This window comes from Micromys minutus, assembly GCF_963924665.1.
Source record: "Micromys minutus genome assembly, chromosome: 5".
In the NCBI taxonomy this organism is placed as follows: Eukaryota; Metazoa; Chordata; class Mammalia; order Rodentia; family Muridae; genus Micromys; species Micromys minutus.
This window is the reverse complement of record NC_137974.1, coordinates 50,458,529-50,485,186: the sequence shown is the minus strand read 5'-3', so window position 1 is coordinate 50,485,186 and position 26,658 is coordinate 50,458,529. Positions and strand designations below refer to the sequence as shown.

The 26,658-nt window shown below is 39.9% G+C and overlaps 1 protein-coding gene across 1 annotated transcript in view; it reads right to left on the bottom strand.

Annotated features, from left to right (window-relative positions):
- Window positions 1-17,337: 17,337 nt before the first annotated feature.
- Window positions 17,338-26,658, bottom strand: part of LOC308421129 (sal-like protein 2) — a gene marked incomplete at both ends in the record, with an annotated part of 42,305 nt that continues 32,984 nt past the window's right edge. The window contains 5 exon segments of the mRNA XM_080917434.1: window positions 17,338-18,596; window positions 18,599-19,469; window positions 19,473-19,553; window positions 19,555-19,878; window positions 19,880-20,247. Of these exon segments, the coding sequence (XP_080773560.1) occupies window positions 17,338-18,596; window positions 18,599-19,469; window positions 19,473-19,553; window positions 19,555-19,878; window positions 19,880-20,247 (2,903 nt within the window).

Here is a 26,658-nt window from a genome sequence, read left to right as displayed (position 1 = left end):
GGGGATATGGGAGAGGGGGGAAAGGGGATAACATTTGAAATATAAGTACATAAACATCCAAACAAACAAATAACAAGCAAACAAAAATATCCTTTGGTCAGACTCTTGCTCACTGTATGTTATAAAATATAGCATTTGTTGTACATACAAGATTTCTGCTCTAACAGAAACAATATGGCATAATTATAAAGAGTAAGAATTTTAATGTTTTCAATCATCCTTCATTATATACCAAATTAATATGTCTTTGGCATGTTGTGTTATAATGTTTTTGTTTTCATTGTTCTTTGATGACTAGAGAAATGACTCAGCAAGTATTGGTTTTTACTGTCAAGCCTGAAAACCTGAGTTCAAACTGTAAGGCTTCACATTGGCAAAAGAAGAGTACAAGCTTTCACAGGCTAGCCTCTAAACTCTAGGTACCAGAGAAGTATACATGTATGAACCCCAAAATGAGTGCATGCATAGATAGAGAGATGAACAATTGTTAGATAGATGATCGATGTAATTTAATTTTTTAAAAGATGAATGAGATATTGACTTGAAAATCACACCAGTTAATTTTAAATATGCCTTGACTAGCTCAAAGGCAGGGCAGTTCTAATCTTCCCCACAGCTAGCACACTTTTGTTGCAGTAAATCTTAAAAAGTGGAAACTTTTTATTCCTTGTTAGTGCCAGCACCTGGTGTGTGTGGGGGGAGGGAGCATATGGCACTGGGGGAATCTCTAACTTGGTGCTCCATGCTGCCTCTGAGAACTCAGGCATGGCTCACTCCATCATCCCTGTTGCTTTTGTCCTGGGTGTATACGATCGCCCTGGTGTGTTGTTTTCACTCACTTTCCTCCACCACCTGGTAGAAACATAACTTCACAATATTTATTTTATCAAACAGGTTTATATGTTAAATTCTCAATCCACAAACCCTCATACAATAAGCTCACAACCAATGGACAAAGATATAAACTTCCCATCCAGATAAGATAAATTAGACTCATAGAAACCCTTAGAAATAATCATAATAACCATATCAAGCTAGAGATGTGCTGAAAGAAGCATAAGCATACACATCTGCTTCCATCGCTCCTCTGTATATATATATATATATATATATATAATGTGTGTGTGTGTGTGTGTGTGTGTGTGTGTGTGTGTATGTATGTGTGTATGTATGTATGTATGTATGTATGTATGTATGTATGTATGTTGACATTGGCTGCTTATGCTCAGCAAATTTTTAGTCAAAGTGTTGCTGACAATAAACTTGGTTTATCTAAGCAGTGACCCATGTAGTTTTCACTTGTTTCAACTTGCATCATTCAAGTGAGTTCTGTCTCATGGATATTTGTGATGTCCCAACCCGTTTTTTTGATGCAGGTGTGAATAACTGTTATAGCATGCAACTTATAAAATATGAAGAATTTACATAGAGTAGATGAAGTATTGTCCAAACAAATATTACCTTTCACTAATAAACATTAAAACATTAAAGAGCTAAGCAGTATAAATCAAGAAAGAGTTAAGTAGACTTTCAAATAATCCCTATATATCTTAAATCTCAGACAGTATACACCTTACTTCATTAAGTTATAATTTAATATAACAATGTGTCATAAATGAATATGAATTAGGTTAGGAGTTGTCAAAGCCTTCCTTTGGGCTACATTAGAGTAAATATGAATGGTTGGTCAGTATGTGTCAAACCAGCAAATGGAGGAAAAATTCTTTCCTCCTGGACATTTACAGCCGAGACTACTTACCTACAAAGACCTGCTAAGACTACCTAACTTCTTAAACCTGTGCTATACCTCATGAACACATGAAGATTCTGGTGCTTGTGGTAGTTGGTGTTGCTCTGTAAGAGCATGTACAGCCTACCTGGAGCCAGCTTTTCTGTGTATTTTTCTGTCATTTATTTAAGTCAGGGACAAAACTGTGCAAATGCTGATACCATCATGCTATCCATGTCACCTGTTGACTTAATTCATGTATTGTATATATTAAACAAACCCTTTTATTGACACTGGAAGGAATTTCTTCTGCTCATTTGTAATAGTGTTATTTTCTCTTTATCTCACCAAGAGTTTTTACACTTGCATATGTATATAAAGTAAAATAAGGACTCAATTTTGTTTACCTTACAGATTTAGTGATACATAGGGGATTTATTAAAATGTAGGTTGATATTGCACTTTATGTAAGAATTACTTTAGAAAAAAAAATTGCCTTCTTTACCACATACCACATTTACTCCTACCTCTCACCCCTGGCATGGCTTCGTCCTCAGTAAGTGACAACACCACCTTCTCTGGCTGGGACTGTATTTCGACAGTTTCATTACTTGCCTTCTTTCTTCACCATTTAGCAAACTATTTTAAATGTTTCCCTGTCTTGGCTATCTCTCCAGTGGCTCCAGAATATGCTCATTTATGACTGAGTTTGCTTTTGCTCAGGTTTTCTGATCCACCACTAAGTCCCTCTATGTGTCATTTGTCACCAGCCTCAGTACAATGCTTTCTCAAGTGAAGTGATTCTGCTTCCCTCTCCCTAAAGCAAACAAGATGTTTTCAGCATCCTCCACTGCCCCATGCCACTTCTTCCAGACTCTTACCAATGTTCCTGGCTGGCCAGCTCATTATTCATTGGGCAGGACTCACTAGCTGCACAGCCTTCTTCTGAGCAGCTACTATAGCTCCTACATGGCAGCTTGTCCTGCAAAAGGTGTTTTCCTGGAGCTGGGATTGAACCTTATACTTTGTGCTGGCTAAATGCTATACCACTGAGTGCTATGTCCAGCCTCAGGGTGAGTGTTTTTAGGAGCACTCTATTTAAACAGGAACTAAATCCTGATAGTCTTTGTCCCCTGTCAGAGTTTCTGTCATTAATGCTACTACACTATGGTTTTGTTTTTACATATCATGTATCTTTTCTACTATCTGTGCTTTGCATGAAGTGAATATTTTCTTATTACTGTAGAAAAGAGTTTAGCATATAGTATAGGACTAATTTGCATTTGCTCAACAGACAAATATCGAGTATTAGATTCTGAAATACCATATTAAAAATTTTTATTTCACCTTTTCAATGCAGTATTGAATATATTATATAAATTTCCAAGCTGCTGTGTGAAGTGAGATGTTTACTTTGTCATATTCATATTGGTAATCACTCCAGTGTACAAGGTTACTGGGCCTTAGTTTGGGCTAAATTTGGATGTAGACACTATTCTTAGTATTTTCTAAGTTGATGGTCTAAAGATTAGGCTAGCTTTTTCTTTTATTTCATTATTTTCCCTTTCTTTCTTTCTTTCTTTCTTCCTTTGTTTATTTATGTTTTACTGAGCATTCATTAAAGGGGTGTCAGTGTGTAGCATTTCTTCTTATTCCAGCCTTTAATGGAAATGGATTTTAGCTCTCTATGCATGTGTGCTGTCATTTTTAAGGGAGTGCTGTTTGACAAGAAAAAAAAATCCTTTTTGTAATCTCAGTTCACATTTTATAGCAAATAGTTCTGGTGGTACTTTATTAATTACTTTTCTGATATCAGTTGAACTTATCAACATTGTCTCTTAATGAATAGTATAGTGATTTACATAAATAGGTGCCTATTGTTAAGCCATTCATACATTCCTTAGACAGATGCTAGACCATGAGAATGGGGGTTTTTGGTCAAATATTCTACATAATAACTGCTGCTTGTACATATGCAGTTATTAATTAGACACCCTGTTATCCTCAATTTAAAATAGTTCTTTTTTTGTACTATAATAGTACTGTTATGCCTAAACATGTTCATGTGTTCATACAGACACCAGGATAGACAACCAGACTCTGAAACCCTTACATTTGCCAGTCTAGTTTGAAAGACCTGGTTCAACCTTGGTCAGTATCTTTGAGTATCACAGTGTTAGACTTGCCACAAGAGTTAGGAAAAGCCATACAGTGACACACTGAGTGTATCCTACTTTTCTTACTCTTCCCAGTCTTTTTCAAAAAATCCAATGTATTTCACAGAAGAAGTTGTTACTATTTGAAGGTGGGTTGTTCAAAACATACTTTTCTGATCTATTCACCTACAGGAAACACTTCTGATCTACGTACCTGGAGCTAAGATATTTAGAGTAAGTTCCTGGTGTTTTCTTGGGAACCAGATGAATGATACATGTGGGAAGTCACAGAGAATTTCTCAATCTAATAACATTAAATGTCCTAAGTAAGTCCTTGGAAAAAAGCTGACCAAACTTAAGATGAAAATAAACAAAATTAAAGACACAGGATTTAGTTACAAAATTAGTGAATTGCTGATCAACCTGTAAATGGTATGGAAGCCATGCCTTGCAGAAAATTCTATTAGAAAGCTACCTGATTCTTTGACTGAGATCAGCTGAAGAACATCTTAAGTAACATGTATTAGTGTTTGTTTTCTTTTGTTTGAAAAGAAATGTACTCTGAGTCTTTGATTGCCAAGAATAGTATAATACAATGAGGATTTTAAAATGGCTTTGTCATTTTGCTTTACATGGGATGACAGCTGCTTGCTTTCATAGCTCACATCACTTCATATAGATCTTGAATTTTCTGATATTCAAAATTAAACTTTATAAGGTTATTAAAAAATAAATTGTGTTTTATTACATGGAATGCACAGTTGCACCCTTAGAAACATGATCAACCCTTTATCAGATGCTTTGATATAAATGAAGACCTAAACTGTGAGACATGACACATTGAAGAACACCAGGGAACAGTCTGGTACTGAGCTGCCTGAGTAGGGTATTACTACTCCATCAATGTGTAGATCTACGAATCAAGTAGGTTCTCCCACTTCAGCACAAGTCCAACTTTTCTGACATCCTGCACAGCTTAAATTTACATAGGAATGGAATGGACTATCTACATGGGAATGGAAAATGACTAGAGCATGTTTGCTATTGATAGGGCAGTTTAAAACATGGTAAAAAAATTGCTAGATATTTTAAGTATATGGAATTCTGTATATATTTGTATGAAGATCATCAAAACAGTAAATCAGGTGTGGTTTGTATGATTAACCTGTTGATAGCACAGTGTTAAAATGTAAATGGTGAATCATGAATGTTGAACCAAAGTGAGAAGAGAATTTGCAAAGATAATTAACAGTAGAGTTGGATACAAGAGCTGCTTACAAGAGGAATGTGGTGGGTCTACATACATACACACACAGAGACACACACACACACACACATCAAATATACACACCACACACACACACACACACACACACACACACACACACACACCACACAAACACCACACCACACACACACACACACACACACACACACACACACACACCACACAAACACCACACCACACACACACACACACACACACACACACACACACACACACGGACAAAGAACTTTATCTCTGGAAGACCCTGTTAGAGTGAACCCACTTCATGGTGCTCTGTGTTCTTTTTGACAAATAATGACTGCCCTTCTTTCTCCCTGTTGAGTTCTTCCTACATGTCCTATATCCATTTCTATTTTAGGAGTCAATTTTTTCAGCACCTAGAAATAGCTATCTTCAGAGCTAGGCAGCCTACATAGCACAGCTGCACACATGCCCCCCATTTCTATTTTTTATTCTCTCTTCTCTTTTTTCTCTTTCACTTTTTCTGTCTGTGCCTCTCTGTGTCTATTTCTCTTTCTCTCTGTTTCCTTTATTTAATTAAATACAATTACATCATTTAACCCTTTTCTCCTACTTCTAGCACTTCAAATTTCATGGCCTACTTTATGATTCATTAATTATTATTTGCATATATGTGTGGATAAATACATAAGCACAACCTGAGTCTGGTTAGTACTGTTTGTATGTAGTTGTTTTCATGGCTGAACTTTGGGATTGTATAACCAGTTAGGGATGTATCCCTGGAGGTGACTAAGTCTCTCTTCCTCTCAGTACTCATTAATTACATATAGGTTTTCATTTGGGTGTGGGACCTTGTGAGATTTCCCCTGCACACATGGGCATGTGAACTCATTTTTGTCAGTGCTTGTTCTTGATTGGAATACTACCTTTTGTGATATTATAAATAAAGCTTTTTTGTTCAGAAGACACAATCTCACAGCACATATCCTGGTCCTCCGGATTTCCAATCTTTCCATCCCCTCCTCCATATACCCCCTGAGACTTAAGTGTAGAAATTGTGTTAGAGATGAAGCAATTGTGAGTATGAAGCCCTCAGTGAGTTTTTCTCTATATTGTGACCAGTTGTACGTTTCTGTAACAGTCTCTGTCTGCTACAGAATGAAGCTTCCTTAAAGAAGGGTAGGGCCAAACTTATCTGTGGTTCTCAGTATTTAGAATGCAGTTGAGGTATGTGCAAATCTAGCAATTAGAAATTCTCGCTGCTTTTGAAGAAGATTGGATTTCAATTCCCAGAACAAACCTTGGGCAGGTTATTATCACCTAAAATTCCAGGCCTAGAATCACAAACACTCTCTTCTGACTTCCATGGACATCTGTGGATACACACAGAAGCACATGTAGAGGCCAAAAGAATCTGTTAAATCTCTTTGAACTTTGATTACTTGCAGTTCTGAGTCACCCAAGAAAGGTTAGAATCCAATCTCTGTCCTTCTGCAAGAGAAGGTAGTGTTTTAACCACTGAACCGTTTTTTTCTAAGCCCTAAATAAAATAAATATTCCTTTCAATTTAGAATAGTTTTTTTATACATAATATAATCTGGCTATTGTTTTTCTTCCCTGCATTGCTTCCAGTTCCTCTCCACCTTCCTTCCATCTGGATCTACCCCATTTCTGACTCTTACTTTAAAACATCAGACATCTAAGAGATCATAATAAAATAAAAATAATATGATAAACACAAATTAAAATGAAAACCTACAAACAGATGGAAAAGAGCCAAAGAAAAGGTACGCACAAAAAAAAAAAATAGTTATAGATGTACAGAAACACTTGCTTGCACACCCATGAATCACATAAAGAAAACAAAACCAGAAGCCATAATATATAAGTAAAGAGTCTGGGGGAGGGATTGACAAGGAAAAAACAAAGCCTGACACAATATTATGAGACAAGGAACCTCCAAAGATGCCATTAAGTTCAATTTTTTTAGTTAATAATTCAGCGGTCAGTAAGAGTGAGACTCTATTGGAGTAAATTTTTCTTTGCAAGGAGTTATCGGTTATGGACAGCTTCTGGGTTAGAGATGTAGCCATTTGTCTATTTCCCTGTTCAGTTCTGTGGCCCAATCTAATGCAGAGCCATTTAAGCCTTATCCATCCTCCCTGTCTCTGTGAGTTCACATGTGTGTTGGTAATGCTGTGTTTAGAAAGCTTTGTTTCCTTGGTATCCTCCATCAAGTAATTTATTTTCATTAATTTATTCATTTTACACCCAAGTATCAGCTCCCACCCACTTTCAGCACCCTTCCTGAACACACTCAGCTCCTTCTCCTAATCCCTCTCTCCACTGAAAAAAAGAAGTCTCCCTGGGTATCACCCTACTCTGACACATCAAGTCACTGCAGAACTAGACATATTTTTTCTCACTGATAAAGTGTGAAGAAACTAGAGTTCTGTAATGGAAACAAAATTGAGTCATTTCAAGGGAGAGGGCACAGATTTCATAATCCCAAGTCGCTGCCCAAAAGTGAGAAAAATTTACATCAACAGAACATACGGGGCCATTATTTAAATTGTCATGGTTTGTGTCTATTAAAGCATTTATAAGACTCTAACAATTCCCAGATCTGGAGATTTGTCTGTTAGTATGTTGCATACTTTCAGAATTCTGACAAAACATTTATCAAATATTTCTCAAAAATACATTATTTATTTTCTTTTTTTGCTCACCAAAGAAATTCCCATTGAGTGTTTTTTCATGACAGACACTTTTTCAAATGTTGATACTTGATCAAGGGATGAGATCTCAACCTTCGTGGACTCTTGCGAAGGATAAGATAAAGAAGAAAAAATCACATATTCCAGATCTCCATAGAGAACCATTGAAAGCATTGGATAGGACTTTCTGAACAGGTGGTACAGGAAGGTGCATTTCAGGAGATTTTCTCATTCAGTACCACAACATAGCCTGTAGACTTCAGAGGAGGTATGAGCTTCAGAGGAGATATGACTCCACTTCAGAAAGAATTATAGACACCTAAGTCCAATGACAAAATAGTTAAGAAGAGTGTGTCTGTCTCTTCTTCTTGGGTGTGAAATTTAGGCTCAACTTTGAACATTTTGAAAATAACTAAAGATTCTGGAACATGGAAATGTTCTGTCTCCTACTCTTTGCTTGTAATTCTTTAAAAGAACAGATGGCCCATCTCACTGCCAGAAAACTTTCTCCTACTTAATTTAACACACAGACCTCTCTGCTCCCATTTCCCCTCTTATCTATTGTCAGTACAATACATTTTAGAACACAATTATTTTTTAATGTCTTTCTGTTTTTCTTGACTCTCCCATGTGATCGTCCCAGGGCAAATGCTGCCTGTAGTTTTCTCATACTACCCATGGTGACAAGAGAAATTGGTTTGTGTGCCAAAATTATTTCCCACTGTTCTTGGATATACAATCAAATTCTACTTTCCAGTTGCCATTGTTGTGTGCTTGCTTGTTTATCTGACAATGATCAAGAAAAAGTTGATAAAATTAAGTTCAAATTTATGTTTACCCTAGTGATAATGTTCTTATTCTCTTTCTTTTTCTCTCTGTTTCTGTCATTGTCTATCTTTGTCTCCCTGCTGACACATATCCCTGGGATCCATGAATAACCACATGAATAAGAGTCTAAATCATCAATAATATTTTTCAAGGTAAGAAATAAATTCTCTCTTGTGGTTCCATAAAATGTATGGGTTTACCAGCTGTACCATCTGACATTTTATTCTCATATGCTGACTTGAGCCTGGGACAGGATTACAGAACTCTGTTTACAAGGCTGTTAAAACCTATGAGAATCACTGCTATTTCCACCAGGACAGACTGAACTGCTTGCTTCAGTCCTGCAATTGATTACTTCTGTCTCATGCCAAAACCTGTCTTAATGAAATCTCCTGATACTATACCTCCATAATCAATGATGGCTAATGTTCTGTTAATCAAAATATTATGGCCATATTAGGCATTAGCACAGCAAACTCCTGATATAAAGTTCAGATCCACTGGGATGGTGAGAAGCTGCTTACTAAGCTCTGCTTAAGAGCAGAAGAGGAAATTCAAAGATATATAAAAAGAATGAGAATGGCTCTTCTTCCCAGTGCTATAACATACCTGATTAACTGCCATGAGCTATAAACAGTTTATAGTGCTCTGATTAATCTCTAGGAAGACCTCACTTATCAACAAATCCAGATCTAGGATTCAACAGCTTCAACAGCTCACTGCAGATGCCTTTCAGAATATAAAAATATCTATGTAATTGAAGAATGGGAAAAAATGTTAGAAATGGGCTCATAGAGAAGCAGTAAAGCTTCTAGAAACTGAAAGATAATCAAACTCAAAATCCTTCAGGGTAACAGTATATTAAAATGAATCTGGGTGTGTGTATCTCAGCCATTTCAGATCAATTCCCTTTCCCAAAGTTTTGGGTTTATATATTTAAAACTTAAAAAGCAAGTAGTATGACAATTTCTCAAACCAGCAGTCTAATTTGGAAAATAAAAGTGCCCATTTTATAAACACTTCACTGTACATGGAAATATGTATTTTTATAAATTCATGAGACTAATGTACGTGACCTAATGCACATGTACCTGAAAATAGACTTTGAATAAACAAGCAGCTGGATCTTTAAGAATTTGGACTTGTTGGTCTCTTTTTCATCATCCAAAAACCAGATTCTTTTATTTGATGAACTCTCTCCCATAATTAAACCCACTGACTCATAGTTTAAATAACAGTGTACAGTAGGACCTTGATAAATCTTAGAACACCCTTCATTACTACTTTTGGGAAGGTAAAAACAATTAATACATACTCTTCTCACTGCAAATGTGGCTGCCTGCACTTGACCTTCACAAGACTAGACCCCAAAACAATCAACTACCAGGGAGAGTTTCTCCAGGTCTTATTCCACATCACAAACTAATGATGGATGCTGGGCAAAAGGAAGTAATTTCCTTCAGGTAAGTGGCCACTGGTGCATCTCTAGACTACCACAGATCGTTCCAAAGCTGCTCACACATATGACGCTGGCATAACTCCGTGGGCCACAAGGTAAAGCAACCAAATTTAAATGTAAGGAGAGATTTTGTAAGGAGGCAAGTTCAGGAAACTGGGGATGGTTTGACTGGTGCTGAAGAGACACGGAAACAGTAGGAAATCTTAAAGAAAGTTGAGCCAACAGAGCTGACAGTGCATCCACCAAGAACCATATAATAACAAAAGCCCTAAGACCAGATTCAGGAAAACTCTTCAAAGATCTCATAATTCAAATGACTCCTAAAATAATATAGATTATTAATGTATCATTGAGTCTCTCTTAGGGCTTGAGAGTGAGGCCCAATTGCTGAAGATAACACACGTGTACAACTCTTAATTCAGATCATTAGTGCTCGATATGATCTGAAAGCCTCTTTCTTGTGGCCTAGCTTCCATAGTCCTGGAAAGTACTGTGCAATCTTTGAAAGTAGGGAAACAATTAAGCAGTTCTACTCAGCTGCAACACATATTTCCAGCATGGCAAGATATGCTTTAAAATGCAAGAAGTGGCGCTTACATATCAGTGGCAGCTAACAGCTATTTCATTGGATTTAAGACTCATGCAACAGGAAGAAATTCATGCAAGGTGCTATAGACCTACCCAGTTTCTTGGAGCTAGTAAGGTCATGGAATCTATTACTGTGTTTTGCCAGACCAACATAATTTCTTGCTATATTCTAAATCTTACCCCAATACTCATAGGTAAGTGATCCCTCATCAAACAAGCCGCTCATTACACTAAATGAAGACCATTACAGAAAACCACAACTGGACAAAATGCAGAGAGCAACAGAGTATGAGTAACTAACCCCAAATTAATAGATACGTCTATACCACAGCTTATGCATCAATGGATCAGAGCACGTCAGGAAAGCGAGGGTAGAATTATTTGTAAGAACCAGAATATCAGAAGATCTGCTGTGAAACATCCTTTCCTATAAACAAGGCAAGTATTAATAAAGTTGAAATGACCAATGGAAACTTTAATATCAAAAGGGAAAAGTTTCACAAATTCCCATCTCAAGACAAAGAACTGCAAGTAACTATGTCTGCTAAAAGAATTAGCCTCTTCCAGAACTCCCTATCATTTATCCAGTGTACACCAGTCAGCTTTAAAATTAGACAACAACAAAAATTAACTCACCAGGTATTTTGAGTGTGTGGATATGTGTGTATGTGTGCCTATGTGTGTGTGTGTGTGTGTGTGTTTGACTGTGTGTGACAAATATAATCAAAGAAAAGTTGTAACTACTAACTGGAGAGTGGAGGAATATAAGAGAAGTTCAAGGGAAGGAGGGAATCGAGGTAAGAAAGAGAATATATAATACAATTCTATTATGATGAAAAACATTTTAAAAACTAAAAAAAAAAAAAAAATGTGTATGTGAGAGAGCCCAGATTTGGAACTCTCCACCTGGCATTAGAGAAGTTCCCTGAGTCTCCTTCCCTCTCCAACCACTTATCCAACCACCTGGAGATATGGAGGGTCCTTGAGCCCCCCATCTCGCTGCCCAACTAATTAATGTAAAGGTTACCAGGACCACCAATAATTATGTGCCTAGTTGCTATTGCTATACACTGCCATCAAAAATTGTATAAAAATCTTATGACAGTAAGAGAGGCTGTCACCCGCCCTCTGGGTGCAGTATGACCCCAGCATGCTAGAACAATATACCCTTTGCTTTTGCATTGAACTCTATTCTTGAGTCTCATATGGGGGAGTCACCTGGTAGCTAAAGCTCACTTTGAGTCTTAAAATTTGAATATTAACTTTTATCTATATAAGAACAAAATGGGCTGGAGAGATGTCTCAGCAGTTAAGAGCACTGACTACTTTTCAAAGGTCCTGAGTTCAATTCCCAGCAACCACATGGTAGCTCACAAACACTCATGATAGGATCTGATACCCTCTTCTGGTGTGTCTGTAAACAGAAACAGTGTACATATATATATATATATATATATATATATATATATATATATATATATATATATATAATAAATCCTTTAAAAATAGAGTAAAACTGAAAGTATTTTTAATTATATAGTTTCATAAAACTGTGTGTGTGTTTTTGTGTGTGTAATGAAAGTAGATGTGAAATTGTCTAGCAGGACAAAGCAGACAAGGAGGGGAGAGGAGTGTGATAAAAAATATAGTCAATATACAATATGTCCACAAATAAAAACTTAAATACGTAAATTATTCATTAACAACAAATTCATACTTATAATCAAGGATAATAAGTACATGTAAATATCATAGGAGGATATTTAAGCCCCTTTCTTTATTCATTATGTAATTTGACCCACCAGCAACTAATATTTCCTCCACATAGTCATCCTATTCTGTTTCACAAAAGCAGCTGAGAGTCCAAGTTACTTCAGAGGTCACCCAGGGGGTTTCTCAGCCCTATAGTCTTTTTTGTTATGCTGCCTCTGCAGAAAGGTGCATTTCTAAAGGAGCATTTAAAGTGCACTGTGGCAAAGAAGGTAGAGGGTACCCTTCAGGAGAACAAATATATGCAAGCTACCAAATCTCTGAAGTTTTTCAAAGAATTCCTCAAAAGTTTATAACAGGAAAAATGGATCCAAATCAGAGTCTCCGTTTAAGTTATTCTTGTGATGCATGCTGTGAACTAAAGATTGGTGACCCCCCCAATATAACATTAAAGTAATTATATTCCTTGTGAAACAACAGGACAGCATGATGTAAGATGTAATTAGAGCAAAGTATTTGAGCCCTTGAGAATGGTATATGCCTGTAATCCCAGCTACTCTGGAGGATGCGACAGAAAGAGTACATGATAAAGGCCAGTGTAGGAGTGAGAGCTTCTCTGAAAGTGAAATTTTAAAAAAGAGTAAAGATATAGTTCAGTGGAAGATCACTTACCTAGCATGTCTGAGGTCCTAGATTGCAGTCAGAGCACTGGCAAAACAAAACAAAACAAATAAAAAACCAAAACCAAACCAAACAAACAAAGTAGTATCATGTGAAAAAAAAAAAAAAAAAAAAAAAAAACCAGCAGAGAGCTCCTTAGATGTCTTTGCTCCATGGAAGAAGACAAGGAAAGGACTGTGTACAGCTAAGTCATGTTGATATCTTGACCTTGGAACTATGTTCTGGCAGTGTGGTTTGATGAGGAAGGCCACAATAATCCAGAGGAGAAAGTTCATTCACCAGCCACAGCTTTGCAGGTGGAGTCATTTTCTCACACCAGAAATTCTGTATATGAGCTATGATGGCCTCTGCTTCATGCCCACCTCATATTCAGCTGGTGAAATCAGACCTATAAGTGATGGTATTCTTGCTAGTCAGTTACTATTTTACGTTTGATATTTTTTTGTGTGTGTGTGAACAAGCTTTACTGAGATACAATGGGGTTTGTTGTCTTAAACTGGCACTTCATTGCTTGACTCTATCCACAATTTTTTAGATTTCTCTTGGTCCTATCTGGGATGAGTTTTCTATCAATGTACCTGCATCATCAACTTAGGCAACTAATAATCTCTGGGAGCTCTGATAGGTGAAAAGGGGACTGAATAATAATTTAATAGGAACCATGTAATTCAATTTGAGTTACTTTGAAGAATGAGAAATTTATGGCCTACTTTTGGAGGAGAAAAAGTAATGCTGACTGGGGAAAATAAATGTACACTACTTAGATTAGAAAAGTCAGTGTGGGCTAATATTTTATGTTTATCATTGTAGAATATCTAACAAATTTCATTCAAAAAACACTGAGTGGGTTTATAAAAAAAGGTCTCTATATCATAAACATGTGCCAGTATCTTCTCTATGTGATTATCTCGCTAATTGTATTGACTTTGCTTGAGTGAAATGAAGCACTTTGAGGCCTTTGTTGAAGGTTGCTAAACTGAGAAATTGGAGAAACTACAGCCTTCACTATAGTCATAGATCATATAAAATACTTTGGTGTTACTCTAACCATGCAAGTGAAAGGTCTATATGACAATAACGTAAAGTCTCTGAAGAAAGAAATTGGAGATCTCAGAAGATGGAAAGATTTCCCATGTTCATGAATTGGTAGGATTAGTATAGTTAAAAAGGGCCATCTTGCCAAACACAACTTACAGATTCAGTGTAGTACCCACCAAAATTTCAACTCAAATTTTCAAAGTTAAAAAGACCAATTTTCAAATTCATTAGAAATAACAACAAACTAACAAACAGGATAGTGAAAAGTATTCTAAAAATAAAAGAACTTCTGGGGGAATCATGATTTCTAACCTCAAGCTGAATTGCAGAGCAATGATGATAGAAACTGTATGATATTGGTATATAGGCAGGCAGGTAGATCAGTGGAATGGAATTGAAGAACCTACACACCTATGGTCACTTGATCTTTGACAAAGGAGCAAAAACTATCCAGTGGAAAACTGCAATTTCAACAAATGGTGCTGGTTCAACTGGCAGTCAGTATGTAGATTAATGAAAATTGAACCATTTTCCTTTTCTTGTGCAAAATTCAAGTCTGGGTGGATGAAGGACCTCCACATTAAACCAGATACACTGAATCTAATAGAAGAGAGACTTGGGAAGAACTTTGAATATATATGCACAGAAGAAAATTTTCTGAACAAAACACCAATGGCTTATACACTAAGATTAAGAATTGACAAATGAGACCTCATGAAATTGCAAAGCTTCTGTAAGGCAAAGAATACTGTCAATAGGACAAAAGGTCAAACAACAGTTTTGGGAAATATCTTTATCATTGCTACATCTGATTGAGGGTTAATATCTAATATATACAAAGAACTCAAGATGTTAGACTCAGAGGATCAAATAACCCTTTTTAAAACATGGGGTACAGAGCTAAACAAAGAATCTCAACTGAGAAATATCACATGGATGAGAATCACTTAAAAGAAATCATGAACATTCTTAGTCATTAGGGTAATGCAAATCAAAACAACCCTGAGATTCCACCTCACACCAGGCAGAATGGCTATGATAAAGAATTCAGGTGACAGTAGATGGTGGCAAGGATGTGGAAAAAGCAGAACACTTCTCCATTGTTAGTGGGTTTGCAAGCTGGTAAAACTACTCTGAAATCTGTCTGGAAGTCCCTAAGAAAATTGGACATAGTACCACCTGAGTCTGACAAATACAGAACCTGATGCTCACATCCAACCACTGGGCTGAGAATAGTGTCATAAATGGAGGAGTAACAGAAATTATTGAAAGAGCTGAAAGGGTTTGCAACCCTATAGGAAGAACAATAATATCAACCAACCAGATCCCCCTAGCTCCCAGGGACTAAACCACCAAACAAAGAGGACACATGGAGCGACTGCGGCTCTGGCTTCATATGAAGCAGAGAATGGCGTTATTGGTCATCAGTGGGAGGAAAGACCCTTGGTGCTATGAAGCCTGGATGCCCCAGTGTAGTGAAATGCCAAGGCAAGGAGGCAGGAAGAGTGGATGATTGGTAGGGAAGCACTCTTATAGAGGCAGGGGGAAGGGAGAAGGAATAGTAGGATTCAGGAAGCTAGGAAAGGGGATAACATTTGACTTGTAAAACAAGGCTTAATTTTTTTTTTTTTTGTTTTTTTGTTTTTTTTTTTTTTTTTTTTTTTTTTGGCCAAACACCTTTAATGATGAACAAAAAGATTCTAGTATCTCTCGTCTGCTCCTACACACTTCACTGTGTTAGGGAGCTCTGGAGCCCACTACCTTAGAGAATCATCATTGACATTAGCTAACAGCAAAACTCGGTCTTCTCAGAACTCCTGTTCCACAGGATCCTATGTTAAGAGTAAATACTATATCTCACTACAAAACAAGAGAGACAGGGAGGCAGCACGTGAAGCTCTGTCTCTCAACATCTGTGAAAAATAAGACATAAGCTTGCCATGGTCAGGCAAGACTGGGGAGGAAAGGGGTTTTTGAGAAGACAACAAAGGAAATATAAGGGGCAAGGGAATAAAATAGGAAACATCTCAAACTAAAAACATTCTAGTGACAGGAAGCACCCCATGGCCCCTGGTACCTTTGCACACCACGTCACTACTAGCTCAAAGAAAATGTTCATACTCGAAAGAGCTGAAAATCAAGTCCCCTTGCATCAAGCCCTACTCTTCAACAAGTAGATTCCCAGTGATGCCTGTTTTAGCAACAATCCTCAACTCTCCACTGTTAGTCAAATAACCACCCTTACCAATGAGGCTCTTTAGAGTCAGGAACTTCATACTTCCTAAAATATCACATGAAAGAACTCTTGGTAAGAAATGAGAAGTTAAAGGAGTCCTAGTCTCTTGACAAGCCACTATCTTTGCCTTAATTTGTCGAGTCAAGGACAGATTGAAAAAGAATCCCAGTCCTTTTTTTCATCCCTACCTCCTAGGGTTGAGCCACCAACTATTACAATATCTTCATTGCCAGAACCCTCTTGGAGCAGGGGAAAGGAGAATGTTATAGTTACTTCTTTCCTCTGATGTGCTTGTTGGGCACAGCCTCAGCTACAAGAGGCTGAAGTAGAAGGGAGGCTATGTTCTCCTCTGCCTCTCTGGATCATGTCATTGGAGTCACCTTGTCAAGCACAGTTCCTGGGCTTTGACAGCAATGATGGTTCTAGTGCTCAAGTGGCAATTCAGGTAGATCTAGAACTCCAGGGCTTGGTGGAAAACTGTGCCGTGGTTGCAGAAAGAAAAGAAACCTACCACCCCTCACAAGCTTCAAGAAGGTCCTGGCCCAAGAAAGTCTTGAGGGTAACTTGGTCAAGATCACCAAGGAGTAGCTCTGGACCTTCCATGGACAGTTATCAGCCCCTTTGAACAAGGCTGCCATTCCAAAGATGGGGTTCTAGTATACGTGCCAGAGGGAAAGGGAAAGAGAGAGCTCCCCCTTGAGAGCGTGAAAGCTATAGAGAATTTGTTTTCCTTAGTTACACGGAACAAAAAGGTGATAACTATTTCTCAGGGAACGTTCTCTTTCAAATGCAATTGTCAAACTCAGGGACTAGAGAGAAGCCACTAGAAACATCATGTCTGAACTTGAGAAAAGACAAGAGAAAGGTGAGTAAATCTTGGAGGTCCTTCTACAGAGCTCTCAGTTTCTGTTCTTGGGTTATAGGGGACCAGTTACAGAAAACAGGCTCATGGGATGGCGGGGTCATCCTTTCGAGGGAATGGGGAGAGCCCTGGAGATGGAATGGAGGAACAGCCAGGGACCAAGGGAAGAGTAGCAATATTCTGAGGGCCATGGGGTGCAAAAGGTGGTACCTGGTGGTGAGCCAACAGCATGTGCTTCTTGAGGGTAGCACGGTCAAAGAAGCCCTGCCTGCAGAAGACACAAGTGAAGAGCGGCCCATCCTTGGGGTGGGTCTTCTGATGCTTCTCCAGAGCTGTTTGGGAAGGAAAGCTCTGGCCACACACTTCACAGGCCTTTCTGATGCTGCTCTCTCCTGGCTCCTTTTTCATGGCTTCTGGTAAGTTCAGCTCTTCCACTGAAGGGGTGCTGGTGCCCTCCCCTTCTTGAGTGAGTGCTGCCATCGGGTTTGAGGTTCCCTCCAGTTTGGCCTCTTCCTCCACGCCTCTGGAAACGTCACTGCTTCCTTGCTCCATGGGTTGTTGATGATCCCGGTTGTCGGGAGGTGGTGGAGGTGGCGGCAGGGCGTGCTGAGTGGCTTTCTCGGTACTGTCCATCTCCTTCGCGTTAGTGGGTGCTGCTTCCGACGCTGCTACTTCCTCCTCTACCCCAGATGCCTCTTCTGTGTCACCTCGAACCGATATGGCCTTCTCTCCCCCACTGTCTGAGCCTCTTCCTGCTAGGGAATCTTCATCCGTCACGTCTTCCTCTTCTTCCTCCTCTTCTTCCTCTTCCTCAGACATCTCTTCTGGAGATGGCTGCTGGGACTGTGGCTGGGGGAAACCTCCTGGTCCGGAGCCTGTAGACTGCTCAGAGCTGTTTTCCTGGGCAGCTCCCCCACCTTCAGGAAGTGTGGAACACCCGTTGGGGATCTGGCCCCCCAGGTGCATCCGAACATGCTGCTGCAGAGTAACAGCGTTAGTAAACTTCTTCTGGCAAATGGGGCAGGAGTTCTGGGCCCGGACAGCTGGACTGGTCTTGTGACCTACGAAATGTGCGCACAGATTGCCCCTGGTGGAGAAAGCTCTGCCACACACTTTACACTTGAAGGGCCGCTCACCTCCATGTTGGCCATAATGCAGGCGTAGAGCCCGAGGGCAGCTCAGCACCCGGAGACAGATGACACACTGGTTAGGTCCAGAAGCGGAGGATGAAGGTGCCGGGGCAGAAGTTGTGGGAGCTCCCGAGGCAGTAGATGCCACCGCCACAGCTCCTTGGCGGTCAATCTTTTCTACTAGCTGCTGCAGCTTTGAGGTCTCTGAAGGCAAGCCCCCAAGGGTTCTAGCACGTAAGGGAAGGGGAAACCTCCAGTTGACTTCAAGTGATTCGTAAGCAGTGCCCAGCTTGGTAGTGATGTCACCAGCTTGCTTAGCTGCATTCGGGTTGCGGAGCCACTGTCTGCTACCCCAGCGATGGCGGGGCCCTCACTCCCTGGGGGAGTATTCTCGTCAGCTTTACTCTTGGGCTCCACTGCTTTCATGAGCACAAACTTGTTAAAAACAGGGAGCCCAGGAGCCACTGCTGTGCTTGTACCAGTGGACAGCAGTGTCAGGCTCTCTGTGACACTGAGTGCTGTGGTGGAGGACACCAGAGGCTTGCGTTCAACACTTCCGCCTGGTGTGGTTGCCTCCTCTTCTGCTTTCTCTGGAGGCGCAGACATTCCATAAGGCAGCCCACTGCTGGTGATGACGTAGTCTAGGTGCTCAGGTACTGGATGTGGATTCATTTGCACATGTGGGTACTTCTGACGATGCCGGTGGAAATGTACTTTGAGGTTGCCCTGAGTAGTGAACGGGTTACCACAGACATTGCACTTGTAGGGCCTCTCACCCGTGTGGGAACAAAGATGGATCTGCAGGGCACTGTCACTGCCGAATACTTTTGCACAAAAGCGGCATTTGTGCCTTCCACCGGGCTTCTCCAAGGAACTGATCACCTCCCCATAGCCCAGCTCACCGCTTCCATTCTTTGGCTTCAGGAGCCTTGTGGAGGCAGCACCCTGGAGGCCCCTTGCTGCCCCAAGACGAAGCTGAGTGGCCAGGAGTCCTGTGGTGCCTAGGAATGCCAGATGAGGTGAGGCAATCAGCTGATCCGTGCTGCCTGGTAGGGCAGGAGAGGGGGCAGGGATGGGTTTGTGGCTTCACCCAACCCCTCCTACTGAGAAGGGATGTTGTAATCCCAGTGGATGGTAAAGGTGGAAGAAAGCCTGCTTAGGTGGTTCTGCCTGAGGAGGAAGAAGATGAGGAGGAGGATGTCAGTGTCTTGCCAGTCTGCGCTGGCTTGATGGGACTGAAAAGAGGCAGTAGGGGTTTGGTGGAAGAGGCAGTCACTGTCCCAGGTAGTTCTGAGGGACTGGCAGGGGCGCCCACTGTCTGCCCTAAGGAGCCAAGTAGCAGCACCTGGTGGCAGCTTTGTTCAGTCATCTGCATCTGATGAATTTGGCGCTGCTGCAGCACTAGTAGCTCTTCCAGGATCAGAGGAATGTTCAAGTGGCCACTACCTACACCTGGAGGGGGAAGGGGAGGGGGAGGGAAGCGGGTGGAGGAGGGGAGGTGCAGGGGTAGACTCTGGAGGTAATGGGGTTGCTCCCAGCTTGGGACTGGCCAAGATCAGGCCCCCTCCTCCCCCAGCCGCTGTACCTGTGGCAGCGACCAGAAAATGCCCAGAAGATTCCTCTCCCCTACGCTCTGGCCCCCAGGCAGGATCCGGGGCCCCAGAGGACCCAGAATCTGGGGGATTGCTGTGGTCTGTGTCCATGACCTGGGGCCTACTGTGGCCCTCTGGCCAGGGCATAGAGGGGACTGAAGAGTTGCTGGGGTTCTCCTGGCTCCCAATTATCACCATTACCGGTGGGTCAGTGCAACATGCGTTCTGGTGAGCGAGGAATTCGGTCGGGTCTGAGAACTGTGCACAGCGTCCTCCTCACTAGCATCACCTCCGCAGGCTCCCCGCAGCCCCCCCCACCCCTCCTCCAGTGGAGAGCTGTTCCCGGTTTCCTGCGCCATTTCTTGAGAAGTGGAAGGCGGGATGGGTTAGGACACAATGGGTATCTGGTCTGGGGGGGGGGGGGGTGAGACGCTGCGGCAGGCAGTCTTTGCACCCAGCGGCCCAGACTGCCAAGGCTTGATTTCAATAGTGCAATAGGCACTTCGAATCAGAACTAGACTTGGGCAAGTAACATGAATGTTTCTTTTCCTCTTTCTCCTTTCTCCCCTAAACACACACACACACACACACACACACACACACACACACACACACACACGTGAATGCATATATACATATGCACATATACAAACACATACATGGATGTGTATGTAAGGTAAATACATATAAAATTGTCATGTGCTTCATACCAATTAGGATCGTCACTAACACAAACATAAAATGGCAAGTGTTGGTAAGATGATGATGAAACTAGAAGTCATGTGTTGTTAGTGGAAGTTTAAAATGGTTCAGCCTTTCAAGAAACAGGTTGAAACATGGAATTGTCAAATGACCAAAAAGTTCCATTTCTCTGTACATAAACAGCCAAAGTAGTTGAACTCAAGAATGCAACCTAAATTAAGAACGGTATTGTCCAGAATAGTATTAAGTACAGAAACCAGATATAAAAAGCCTTCATCCAGTTGTATCATGATGGGCAACGCACGGGTCCCTGGATGTTTGGAAGAACTGCAGGTGTCAGAAGAGCTTTCCATCCTAAGCAGAAGGGTGAGTCAACTTCTGCCCACGTTCTACCCGGAGAAAAGCAGTAGAGAACTCTCACGGTTCAAGCAGCAGAACTGAACAGGGGTGCACACTTTCAATCCAAGGCCAGACCCGGCCCAGTTGCATCGAGACGACCCCCCCCCCCCACTTGCACAGGTCCTTGGGTGCTCAGAGGAGGTTCAGGAACTCTTTTCCTCCTAAGCTGAAGGATTTTGTATATTTTAAAACCTGATACAGAAGACTCGGTACACTTCTGCACACAGCAGAGACTGCAGAGAAGCCTTGCAAGCACTCTCCCAACTGAGTCCACAGTAAGCCCTCAGCCTGCCACATACCCTCACCAGCTATCCAGGGAGGGAACACTTGGTGATATCATGACCAGATAGGGAGGTGAACTGTGGGATTGGGTCCTCTATGGCCCACTGAGAGAGCTGGGTGACTGCCATCAAAACTCAGGACCCACCTGGGCAAGGCTGAGCTTCCAAGAATAGCCTCCGAAGAGCTCTCCCATCTTAACCCACGGAGACAGAACTGAGTCACTGCAATCAGAACTCACTGATTACCTACAAAGAGCCAAAGACCCAGAAGCAATTTCCTTCCTGAGCCCTCAGGCCCTCAGATCCACAGGAGAGACAGGCTCCAGTCAGAAGCAACAATATCACCTATAATCACAGATAACAAGATGAATAGAGGAAAGCAAAAGAACCTAAGCAATGGAAACCAAGACAACCTGGCAACATCAGAACCCAGCTCTCCCACCACAGCAAGTAGTGGGTTGCCAAACACTCCAGAAAAACAAGAGTTAGACTTGAAATCATACTTCATGATGATGATGATGGAGATCTTGGAGAATTGTATAAATAAATCCCTTAAACAATAACAGGAGAGCAAGGGGGGAAAAAATCACTCAAAGAACTACAGCAAAACACAACCAAACAGATAAATGAATTGAAAACAGAAGTAGAAACAATAAAGAAAACACAAAAAGAGACAACCCTGGAGATGAAAAACCAAAAAGAAAAAAAGAAATCAGGAGTCACAGATGCAAGCATCACCAACAGACTACAAGAGATGGAAGAGAGGATCTTAGGGGATAATGACAGCACAGAAACATAGGCAAAACAGTCAGAGAAGATACAAAAATCAAAAAGCTCCTAACACAAAATGTCCAGGAGGTCCAGGACACAACGAGAAGACCAAACCTAAGGATAATAGGTATAAAAGAGAGCAAAAAATATCAACTAAAAGGCACAGTAAATATCTTCAACAAAATCATAGAATAAAATTTTCCTGCCCTTAAGAACAAGATGACCATGAACATAGAGGAAGCCTACACAGGTCCAAATAAATTGGACCAGAAAAGAAACACCTCCCAACACATAATAGTCAAAACACTGAATGTTTGAAACAGAGAATCCTAAAAGCTATAAAAGAAAAAGGACAAGTAACATATAAAGGCAGACCAATCAGAATTACACCCAACATCTCAACAGGAACTATGAAAAATAGAAGATCCTGGACAGATATCATACAGATCTTAAGAAAACACAAATACCAGCCCAGGTTACTATATCCAGCAAAACTCTCAATCACCATAGATGGAGAAACCAAGATATTCCAGGACAAAACCAAATTTATACAATATTTGTCTACAAATCCAGCCCTACAAGAAAATAATACATGGAAAAATCCAACACAGTGAAGAAAACTATACCCAAGAAAAGCAAAAAAAAAAAAAAAAAAAAAAAAAAAAAAAAAAAAAATCATGCAAGGAAAAGAAAAGCACACAAACATAATTCTACCTCTAACAACAAAAATAACAGGAAACAAAAATCACAATTCCATAATTTTTCTTAACATCAATGGACTCAATAAGAAGAAATATATTATCAAACTGGATACATAAATATGAGCCCGCATTTTCCTGCATACAGGAAACTCATTTCAGAGACAAAGACAGACATTACCTCAGAGTAAAAGGTTGGAAACAAAACCTTTCAAGCAAATGGGCCCAGGAAACAAGCTGAAGTAGCTTATTCTAATATAAAAAAAATAAATTTTCAACCAAAAGTTATCAAAAAAGACAAGTAAGGACACTTTTTACTCATCAAAGAAAAAAAAATCTATCAAGATGAACTCTCAATCTTGAACATCTATGCTCCAAATACAAAGACACCACATTTATAAAAGAAATCCTATAGAAGTTGAAAGCATATATTAAAACACCACACACAATAATAGTTGGAGACTTCAATATCACACTCTCATCAATCAACAGGTCATGGAGACAGAAATTAAACAGAGGAAATTCAAGAAATCATCAGATCCTACTACAAAAGCCTATACTCAACAAAACTGGAAAATGTGTTGGAAATGGTAAAATTTCTAGACAAATACCAGATACCAAAGTTAAATGAGGATCAGATAAACCACCTAAACTGTCCCATAACACCTAAAGAAATAGAAGCAGTCATCAAAAGCCTCCCAACGAAAAAAAGCCCAGGACCAGATAGGTTTAGTGGAAAATTCTATCAGACTTTTATAAAAGATCTAATACCTACACTCTCCAAACTAGTACACAAAATAGAATCAGAAGGAATACTACCCAACTCTTTCTTCGAAGCCACAATTATGCTCATACCTAAACCACACAAAGACACTACAAGGAAAGAGGACTTCAGACCAATTTTTCTCATGAACATCCATGCAAAAATACTTAATAAAATTCTTGCAAACCAAATCCAAAAACACATTAAAATAATCATTCAACATGACCAAATAGGCTTGATATCAGGGATGCAAGGATGGGTCAACATACAGAAATCTATCAACTTAATCCACAATATAAACAAACTCAAAGAAAAAAATCCACATGATCCTCTCACTAGATGCTGAGAAAACCTTTGATAAAATAAGATCTCTTTATGATAAAGGTCTTGGAAAAATCAGAAATCCAAGGCCCATACCTAAACATAGTAAAAGCAATATACAGCAAACCAGTAGCCAACATCAAACTAAATGAAAAGAAACTTAAAACAATCCCACTAAAATCAGGGACTAGACAAGGCTGCCCATAGTCCCCCTACCTATTCAATATAGTACTGGAAGTCAAGGACAGAAATATTAGACAACAAAAAGAAATCAAAAGGATTCACATTGGAAAGGAAGAAGTCAAAATATCACTATTTGCAGATGATTAGATAGTATACTTAAGTGACCTCAAAAATTCTACCAGAGAACTTTTACAACTAATAAACATCTTCAGCAAAGTGGCTAGCTATAAAGTTAACTCAAACATACCAACTGCCTTCCTCTATACAATAGATAAACAGGCTAAAAAGAAATTGGGGAATGGACTCCCTTCATAAGAGTCATGAAGACTAGAAAATACCTTGTGGTGACCCTAACCAAGCAAGTGAAGGATCTGTATGACAAGATCTTCAATACTCTGAAGAAGGAAATTGAAGACTATCTCAGAAGATGGAGAGATCTTCCATGCTCATGGATTAGTAGAATCAACATTGTAAAAATGGCTATCTTCCCAAAAGTAATCTACAGATTCAATGCAATCCCCCTCAAAATTCCAACTTAATTCTTCATAGAGTTGGAAAAAGCAATTTGTAAATTCATTTGGAAAACAAAAAACCTAGAATAGCAAATTTTATTCTCAAGAATAAAAAACACTTCTGGGAGAATCACCATCCCTAATCTCAAACTATATTACAAAGAAATTGTGGTAAAAAACACATGATATTGGCAGGTAGATCAATGAAACAGAATAGAAGATCCAGAAATGAACCCACACACCTATGGTCACTTGATTTTTGAAAAAGGAGCTAAAAACATTCAATTGAAAAAGGACAGCTTTTTCAACAAATGGTCTTGGTTCAACTGGCATGCAGAAGAAAGCAAATTGATCCCTCCCTATCTCCTTATATAAAGCTCAAGTCTGAGTGAATCAAAGATCTCCATATAAAACCAGATATACTGAAACTAATAGAATAGAAATTGGGGAAGAGCTTAGAATACATAGGCTCAGGGGAAATTTTTCTGAACAGAACACCAATGGCTTATGCTCTAAGATCAAGAATCAACAAATGGGACCTCATGAAATTGCAAAGCTTCTGTAAGGCTAAGGGCACTTTTAAGAAGACAAAATGACAGCCCACAGGTTGGGAAAGGTTCTTAATGAATTCTACATCTGATAGAGGGCTAGTATAAAACATATACAAAGAACTCAGAAAGCTAAACTATAGAGAATTTAATAAGCCTATTAAAAATGAGAGACAGAGCTAAACAAAGAAATCTCAGCTGAGGAACATGGAATGGCTGAGAAACAACTAAAGAAATGCTAAATATCTTGAGTCATCAAGGAAATGCAAATCAAAACAACCCTAAAATTCCATCTCCCACCAGTTAGAATAGCTGAGAAAAAAACTCAGGTGACAGCAGATGCTGGTGAGCATGTGGAGAACTAAAAACACTCCACCACTCTTGGTGGGGTTGTAAGCTGGTACAACCAATCTAGAAATCCACCTGGCTGTTCTTCAGAAAACTGAACATAGTACTACTTGAAAATCCAGCTATTTCACTCCTGGTCATATACCCCAAAGATACTCCAGCATATAACAAGGACACATGCTCCACCATGTTTGTAGCAGCCTTATTCATAATAGCCAGAAGCTGGAAAAAACCCAGATGTCCATGGACAGATGAATGGATACAGAAAGTGTGGTACATTTACACAATGGAGTACTCCTCAGCTATTAGAAACAATGACTTCATGAAATTTGTATGCAAATGGATGGAACTAGAGACTATTATCCTAAGTGAGGTAACACAGTCACAAAAGAACACACATGGTGCTCACTGATAATCGAATACTAGCCCCAGAGAGCTCTGAATATCCAATACCCAAGAAACAATTCACAGACATTATGAAGCTCAAAAAAAGGAAGGTCAAAATGGGGATGCCTCAGTCCTTCATAGAAAAGAGAACAAAACTCTCATGGGAGGAAAATCAAGGTCAAATAGAGAAACAGGGGTTGAAGAAAAGATCATTCAGAAGCTGCCTTACCTGAGAATCCATCACATATGCAGTCACCAAATCCAAGTACTATAGCTGATCCCAAAAAGTACTTACTGGCAGGAACCAGACAGAGATGCCCCCTCAGGGACTATGCTAGTGTCATATAGGTACACCTGAGAATGCTTGCAGCTAACCACCAGTCTGAACTTTAGGATCCCAATGAGGTTGCTAAAGAAAGGACCTAAGAAGCTGAAAGGGGTTTCAGCCTCATGGGAATATAACATTATCAGCCAACCAAACCCTCCAAAATTCCCATGGAGTAAAACACCAACCTTTGTTAGTATTTTGAGGGATCTATTGATCAAGTTGAGTATGTAGCTGAAAATAGCAGTGTCTGGCATCAATGTGAGATGAGGCCTTTGTTCCAGAGAGGGCACCTTTTCTAAATGTAGAGGAATCACAAGGCAATGGGGTGAAGAGGGGCATCAGAAGGGAGTGCACCTTAGTGAAAGTAACTGGAGGGGGAGGATAAATGGGAGTGGGGTGGGGTGAAGGAATAAGAACTCAAATATAAATATAGAATATCTAA